The 8,676-nt window shown below is 44.9% G+C and overlaps 1 protein-coding gene across 1 annotated transcript; it reads left to right on the forward strand.

The window, feature by feature from the left end:
- The first annotated feature begins 467 nt into the window (after positions 1–467).
- On the forward strand, positions 468–5,337 carry LOC117849620 (CRM-domain containing factor CFM3, chloroplastic/mitochondrial). Its single transcript, XM_072292685.1, has 10 exons — positions 468–1,318; positions 1,527–2,004; positions 2,097–2,227; positions 2,777–3,121; positions 3,314–3,470; positions 3,546–3,838; positions 3,939–3,998; positions 4,321–4,410; positions 4,485–4,645; positions 5,004–5,337. Exons 1-9 carry the CDS (start codon positions 578–580, stop codon positions 4,566–4,568), a joined length of 2,379 nt encoding a protein of 792 aa, XP_072148786.1. The 5' UTR covers positions 468–577; the 3' UTR covers positions 4,569–4,645; positions 5,004–5,337.
- The last annotated feature ends 3,339 nt before the right edge of the window (positions 5,338–8,676 follow it).

Below are 8,676 nucleotides of genomic sequence, written 5' to 3' on the forward strand. Positions count from 1 at the left end.
CGGTGAGTATTCCGTATTTCGATTCCACGAGTTTGCCCATTCCAGATATATCAAATATATGCAAAAGAATGAAGAGAAAACATTTAGATATGAGGATTTGAGAAGAAAGAAACACTAAGTGTGACTGAACTCTTGTGCCACCGGTGGTATCTCCATTTCGCTGAACTCTTGTATAGCCTGTGACTGAACACTAAGTGGACATCCCTGGTTTTACAAATTCATACAAACTCAGGGCCGTTCCAAACCGCACTTTCTTTTACTGTTGGCGAAGCCACGAAAGTTAAAGGGTGACACCACTCTGTAAGAGTTGTAGAAGCGGAACAAGCTAATTGCAAAAGCCATCGACGATCCGGAGACTATTCAGAATTTCACCCAAGTTTGGTAATCTACAATTTTCACAGAAGGACCCATGACCCGAACACGCACTGTATACTCGAACAAAAAAATGAACACGAACATGCGAAAATATCCCCTCCCCCTTATCCGCCACCAAAACCCCACACGCCGCCTCACCCCATCCATGGCGCCACCGCGCTAAACCTCCCAACCGCCGCTCCGCCCTCCGCTCCCCGCCTCCATGGCGCTCTCCGAGCTCCCTCTCCACCACTCCTTCCGCCTCTCCTCCCGGCCCCACCTCCACCGCCTCCTCCCCCTCCGCTTCCTCTGCTCCCGCCACGCCGCCTCCTCCGCCGCCGCCTCGGCCGCCTCCCCTTCCTCCTCCGGCGGCAACCGGGCCGCCCCACCCGTTCCCAGCACCGGCGCTCCGTGGCTGCAGAAGTGGGCGCCCTCCGACCCCTCCCAGCCTGCCCCCGCGCCCGCCCCGTCCCCCACCACCTCCATCGACCGCATCGTCCACCGCCTCCGCAACCTCGGCCTCGCCTCCGACGACGACGATCCCTCCGCCGCCGCTGCCACGTCCACCGCTCCGCCCGACGGCACCGAGCGCCTCGGCGACCTGCTCGACCGCAGCTGGGCGCGGCCAGACCGCCAGTTCGCGGCGGCCAGCTTCGACGATGCGGTCCTCCCGTGGGAGAGGGACGACGAGGCCGCGGCGGGGGGTAGGGACGAGGAGGATGGGGCCAAGAGGAGGCGGGTCAAGGCGCCCACGCTGGCGGAGCTCACGATCGAGGACGAGGAGCTGCGGCGGCTGCGCAGGCTGGGGATGACCCTTCGAGACCGCATCACGGTGCCCAAGGCCGGGGTCACGACGGCCATCACGGAGAAGATCCATGACGCGTGGAGGAAATCGGAGCTGGTTCGGCTCAAGTTCCACGAGGACCTCGCGCACGACATGAAGACTGCTCATGAGCTTGTTGAGGTCTGAACCGTATATAGCCCCTGTCCTCTGATCTCAAAATTATACAGCACTGGCAATTGTTGGCGAATACTGTTTAATTTAGTGATGCATATAGTGCCAATTTATCCTGCATTGCCCAGTTAATTGTGCTGAATTTGAGTCTCATGTAGAGTTATTGGTTTTCTGCTGAAAATTGATTCCTTGCATGATTTTCGTGTGCATTGATCAGCGACGCACAGGCGGATTGATCATATGGAGATCTGGAAGTGTAATGGTGGTTTACCGAGGGAGCAATTACAAAAGACCTCTGAAATCTCAAACTCTGAATGGTGCCTCATCACAAGTGAAGGGGGAAGATGGTGCATTGTTCATCCCAGATGCCTCCAGCCCTGCTGAGAATGATAGTCAGGGGAAGGATTTGGCTGCGCAACATGCAAATGCGTCCCAGTTGAACATGCAGAATACTGAGGACATGACAGAGGAAGAGCTGGAGTTCAATCAAATGCTTGATGAATTGGGTCCTCGTTTTGTGGATTGGTGGGGAACAGGTATCTTGCCAGTGGATGCTGACTTGCTGCCTCAAACGATCCCTGAGTATAAAACACCATATAGAATTCTTCCAACTGGAATGCGTTCGACACTTACCAATGCAGAGCTGACTAACTTGCGAAAGTTAGCTAGGAACCTTCCATGCCATTTTGCACTAGGTATTGATTTTGACAGTTATCACCTTTTCCTGTCATAGCTTTTACCAATTGGCAGCAAACACCTGCTTATAGATTGCTAAACTTTATTGAAGGGAGAAACCGGAATCATCAAGGTTTGGCAGCGGCAATTGTTAAGCTCTGGGAGAAGAGTTTGGTGGTGAAAATAGCTGTAAAACGTGGAATTCAGAACACAAATAATAAGCTTATGGCAGAAGAAATAAAGGTTTGTATGCTTCTTGACATTTCCTAGTTGACTGACATGGCCACTTCACAGCACTTATTTTTCTCAAGGAATCTTGAAGAAACAGTTATTTTCAGATTATACCAGTCACAGTCTTACAGAACGCATCACAACTGAATATATCATCTAAACACAGTTGAGTTATCTGAGGCAACTAAAAGTCAAACACTACAGATTCACTTGGCAATCTTTTATTAAAAGGACTCGTACAAGGCAAAGCTAAATGACCCTAAATGATCGCTAGAAATCAGTTTTTATTAAATGTTAGTAACAGAATTTTGCTTCCTATACTTGTATAACTTGGTTCCTGTACAGTAGCTTCTTCTACCTTTCCAACATTCAATTTGAGAATGGTTTGATAAGGTTGCAGTAGAGAATGCTTATTATGCTTTAGCTTTATATGTTCCTGTGTTGAATTTGCATGTAGTTTCAAAAGATTGTCCCGACAGATACAATTAATTCTGTTCATAGACCATATGTGCTTCATGAAATAGCTAATGTCTTACACTTTTCCTTTTTATGTTCATTCAGAATCTAACAGGGGGTACCTTGCTTCTTCGAAATAAATTTTACATTGTAATATATCGTGGAAAAGACTTCCTCCCAACATCCGTTGCAGCTGTGTTGGCTGAAAGAGAGGAGTTGACAAAGGATATCCAGAATATGGAGGAACAGAGAAGAAACGTTTCGATTGGACAACCTCCAGATGATGGCTTAGATGGGCATGCCCTTGCGGGTACTCTTGCTGAATTTCAGGAGGCCCAAGCTCGTTGGGGAAGAGAAGTAACTGCTAAGGAGCAAGAAGAAATGAAAGAAGCATCTTCCAGATCAGAAAAGCAAAAGCTTTACAGGAAACTCGAACACAAGCTTTCCGTTGTAAGCTCTAAGCATTTTTTATACGTTCTTAAATCACTGTAGTTTTATAAACGATAAAAACAGGCTACGTTTAAACTAGAATATTTCATTTCACTGTTGCATGTGTATAATATTCAATTCTACTTGTTTGGCATAGCTCTGCTTCCCTTAACTGTGACTACTTGTTTCTTAATTTGCTCTTCAAATTTACAGGCTCAGGCAAAAATACATAGAGCAGAACGCTTACTATCAAAGATCGAAGCTTCTATGGTGCTCGCTGATCCATGTGATGATCGGGAAATGATTACAGATGAAGAAAAGTCCGTTTTCCGTAGGATTGGTTTACGGCTTAAGTCATATTTGCCACTCGGTAATTTCTTGAACAACTATCGTGGAACAAGCTCTACTGTTCCCATTGACCGATCATTCTCCTTGTGTATTTCAGGAGTTCGTGGTGTGTTTGATGGTGTCATTGAAAATATGCACTTGCATTGGAAGCACAGAGAAGTTGTCAAATTAATTTCAAAGCAGAAGACCTTGTCCTTTGTTCAGGAAACAGCACGACTTCTAGAGTATGAGAGTGGTGGTATACTAGTTGCAATCGAAAGAGTTCCCAAGGGTTATGCACTCATATTTTACCGTGGAAAGAACTATAGGAGGCCTATTAACATAAGGCCTAGAAATCTCTTAACAAAAGCTAAGGCATTGAAACGTGCAGTTGCAATGCAACGTCATGAGGTTAGTTGCCTTGAAATATAGAATTCTTTTTTTTGATCGAAAACTCGTCTGCATGACACTAGTCTCCTTATTTCCTTTAAACTAATAATTTGTCCTGCAGGCCCTTAGTCAACATATAGATCAACTGGAAAACAATATCAAGCAGATGAAGTTGGATTTGGTATGTAACTTCTCATTAGGATTTTTTTGGGGGGTGTTGCGTTGTATTATTTCAACAGCATTGAAGTTAATTTCTGGATGCATAGCAATATATAATTATGGCACACTTTGTGCCTCCTATCCTATAAATGCCATTTCATTTGGAGTTATAGATGCTCTACAGTTGCTCCCTTTGCCTTCCTCAAGTCCTTTATTTCCTCAACATTTAGTTATTTCCTCAGACTTCCATGCTGGACCCAATGGAAGTGTGGCAGATAACTGTAGTTGCACTAGTGATCATATTATTCATTGATAAATTGCTTATGTGATATGAAACAAAACAGGGCATTGAGTACTACGAGGAACAAGAGGACGATAGCTCAGATTCAGAAAATGAAGATGGCACAGCAGTCACCTCTGCAAGCTATGATGAGGCATGCACTATTTCCAAAACCTGTACTGTTTGTTTCTGAACCTCCCTAAAATTCGCCCTTTACTTTGTGGCCAGGACCAAGACGATTTTTCTGAATCAGCTGATGAAGATGAATATGATTACGATGATGATGAAGATGAGGAGAATGACAGCTTGTAATATGGAATTTTGTCTGTGATGTGCAGTTCTGAAGTACTGATCCTCTATGTTATACTGCTGTCCTTCGGACATTCATGGTAAGAGAAAGCAAAGTTGTTTCTTTGGTACACTGGTGGTTTTCTGTGTTTGTATAGCATACACCGGAATCATATATGTGGAAAGTGTTCGCTCATTCTATTTGTTTCTAAATAAGGGGCATTATTTATCAAATTCAGGGACAATGTTAGTAACTATTTCATCATAGGTAAATCAACCAGGGCCTTACAAATTGCTCTCGTTAATGCTGGTTTTTATTGATAGAGCGTATGTTTGGATTAGAGTAGTTTTTCCCTAGGTTCTATTCTAAAATAATTCTAATCAACTCTTCCCAACTGTGAACTGTGTAATCCATCATATTTCACATTACTGCAAGTCTGAAAGATATACCTGTTGCAGGAGCCAAGTTTACCGATGGCCCTTGATTGGTGCCGCAGTGACTGCATTTGATGTCTGTACTTCCTTGCTTCGTTCTTGGCAGAATGGGTGTCGAGATCCACCTTGTTAACGATGTGATTCATGAGATCTATGCTCACATCATCTTTTCTCTCTCTTTCCTTTTTGCCTTTCTTACTTTGTGAATTGTGACTATAGCTTAGAGGGCTCGGTGTAGGAGGTATTTTTCTTCTTTTCTTTCTCCAATTCTATCCAGAAAATATACCTGGCACGAGCATTGTGTAACTCAGTCCGGCTGGAGGCATAAATTTGAGCAAGGATGTTTCACTGTTCAAAATCTTCTGTCCTTGACAAATTCTTGGGGCGAGTCGGTTCCGACGTTTTGCTGGTTCCCATTTTTCTTCTACTCGTCTGACCTGGACATACATCCCGTTGTCCACCATCAGCCAATCTGCTAGTCGTGAACCTCAGAACTGCCAGTATGGCAGTCCTGTTTCGTAAAAAAGGGACGAATGGATATTTTGCTACTTATAGAATGCTTTGGCTCAGAATATGCCTCTGATGACCATGGGAAAAAAGAGGCACTGCAGTTCGCACGGGCACGCGGCAACCGGCATGTGCTGCAGTTAGCAGCTGGGCCTGGAAGGAGATGGCTGCTGCCCGCGCCGCGGCCCAAATCACAGCAAAGAAGGAATCAGCACAGCACAGCCATTATCGGCCCAGGCCCAGACAGTTGCTTGCAAATCAGACGCAGACACACTCGTAACGCGATTCCAGAACCACGATTCCCGGCCGTGCCAGCCTTCCAGTAGAGACCAGAAACTTTTTTCTAAAAAAAAAAAAACACCCACCTGGCCACCTCCGGCTTTGCTTTTCTGTTCAAACATCCCTTTAGCACCACGGACCTGTACTTACAATTTTGAACACCATTATTGGAAGGAAGCCATTGACCATTGTTGATGTCCGTATGCGCAACATGCCCCATCCATGGTTGCTAAGGTTTCCATGCGAGGGTCAGCACGAATAAAACTGGTTGTCCCACCCTTGTTGTTCCTTGCCACGCGAGCAGGCGACGACCTCACGCGCTAGGCCACGCTAAACAATTGAGCAACTTGATTGTGGGTACGGTGTGCTGCATTGTTGTGTGACGCCGCCAGCCGTGCCGGATCGGAGGCCCATCATGAGGGAGCAGAGCGAGCAGGATAATGCTCCGGACCTCGTCACTTGATTCCTAGTTGGCCCTATTTTAGTCTCTAGTACCATACAAACCAATACTAGTGGTGTGGATCTTTCTCATCCTAGACGCAACATGTGGTTAAAAAGAATCTAGTACCATACTAACCATAGTACAGTAATAAGTCAGCATAAAACAAAAGATATCAATAAGCTCACAAAGTGAGCCCGATCAAGAAAGATCTGCTCCAGAATTCAAGTGCATGCATCCTGTTCTACTCTCAACTTATCTCCAAATTAAAAAAAGAAGAAGAAAGAATGGCACTGGCATTGGCACACAAGTAGCAGCTACTGCAAGCATGCGCGGCCGACCAGCACTATACATATGGTTCAGTACGTACGAGCAGCTAGCTAGCTCCTTTCTGGAGGAGAAAGTAAAGGGGAGTCGATAGCCGGGGACTGTATGGGTCACAAGAGACGAAGCCGCAGAGAGCCAGCACGCGTCCAAGCAGAAGCAGCAGCACCCCGGCAACAGCTGCGGGCTCGCAACAGGACACGCTTCGGTTATGGTGGTGCCTTAAACAACGGCAATGGGTGATAGATCACCTCTCCCCCGCGCTACCTTCCCCCTGCCCGCCAGCTCTGCCCGTGCGGCCTTTGCTCGCGCAAGGCTCCAAGGCCGAAAAGGCGCGTCGTCGTCGACGACGCCTCCGCGACCGGGAGCATGCCAACGCAGCGACGTGACGGCTGCCTCCACTCCGGCGCCGGGAGTAGAATAATATACTAGGACCGCTCGTCCGGATAATAGTTGACCTGTTCCATTCGACCTCTTCTTCGTTTTCCTATCCGTTTGTTGCTGATGCCCTCCTTTTTCTTTTTCTGGATCGGAGGAGGTCAATGGCGTTGTTAAATGGATGGGCATGCAGTACACTCACGCGAGCGTCAATGGGCGAGCGATTATTGTATGGTTCGAAGACCAATCATTTCGGCTGGCGCGGCTTCGGGATAGAGTTTTTAATTTCGTTGATCGATCATTTTGCGTTGTTGTTATTGGGCCGTAGTCGTCATACCTACGTAATGTGTAGGCGGCAGTGCTCTACTGTGAGCATGCATTATATTCGTTTAATACTCCTAGCCTCTGTGCCTCCCTTTATAGATTGTTAAGAGTTAACAAAACCACCAGATGTTCAAATAATCTCCTATTTCCTTTCTACGTGAAATTGTCCTAGTGTCTATAACTACGTGTCTCCTTTTTTTTAAAAAAACTCCACATTTCTGACCAATAAATCCAACTCCCATATTAGATAAGGTACAATCTTTTGTTTTTTAAAATGTATATTAGGATGAGCTTGGCGCACTATTGTCATTTGGCGTACCTAAGGCAGTTAAAAAGATATAATGGCGACACGCATGTACACCCATCCTATAAATATCTTCGAGTGATGAGCTCACCCCACTATTGACGGCACGTAAACGAAAGAACAATTAGTTATAAGTACCAGCAAACTATCTGAGCAGTTTGCACGTACTAAGTATTCGGTTAGCTGCTTGCTACACTTAATTTGTACCAAATTTTACCTCTAGCTAGGCTCATTTCAATGCAAAGTTTATCACATTCAACGAAACTTTTTGGTTGCCTCATTTCACCACCGCCATCACCCCACCTACGTCCAGCAAGCTGCAAGCGGATTAGTCTGAGGTAGTAGGAAGTGCTTGTGTCTCCATCACATTGCACTTGCGCGCAGAGCATTAACTTAACTTCATTGTGTAATTAATTAGGCAGTGCCTCCAGTCCTGCTGATGGTTACCTCATACGGCTTTATTATATAGTTTAAAGCTTCATTTTTTTTTAATAGATGGATCGACACTTATCGTCATCCTTGAAACCTGTCGATTGATTTAACTAAGATGTGGTTAGTCGTCATCACCTTTGTGATCTACTCCAACATACATGTACAGAAAAGAGACACTTGTCACTCGTTAGCTACTTCCTTCATTACAATACAAATTACAGGTCATTTTAGTTTTATTCTAAATCAAATTCGTTTAATTTTGATTAAATTTGTAAAAAAAATATATCAATAACTGCACTGCCAGGATATATTTTTACAGTGCATCTATCGAAACTAGTTTGATCTTGTAGATATTTGTGTCTTATAAAGATTGTCAAAACTAAATAACTTTGACTTAGGACAAAGTTAAAACGATTGACAATCTGAAACCCGGTGAGTAAATTCTAGTTGGAGCCTAAGACAACAGACTGAAGAAACAAACAAACTAAACATGTAAAATGCTTTCTGCGGTAACTGCAGCAAGCATAGCAGCCAGTGATCGGCCAAGTACCTGGAGCAACAACTCATAAAAAAAAATCTTCCTAAGCTTTTTTGTTTGTTTGTCTTAACGTTGTCGTTATATTACGATCTGTCGTAACGTTATTGATTTACAGTGTTTGGTTCGTGCCAAGGTAATGAAAACGCAAAGAAAATTAAATTACAGTGTATTT

This window comes from Setaria viridis, chromosome 3 (genome assembly GCF_005286985.2).
Source record: "Setaria viridis chromosome 3, Setaria_viridis_v4.0, whole genome shotgun sequence".
NCBI classification, from domain to species: Eukaryota; Viridiplantae; Streptophyta; class Magnoliopsida; order Poales; family Poaceae; genus Setaria; species Setaria viridis.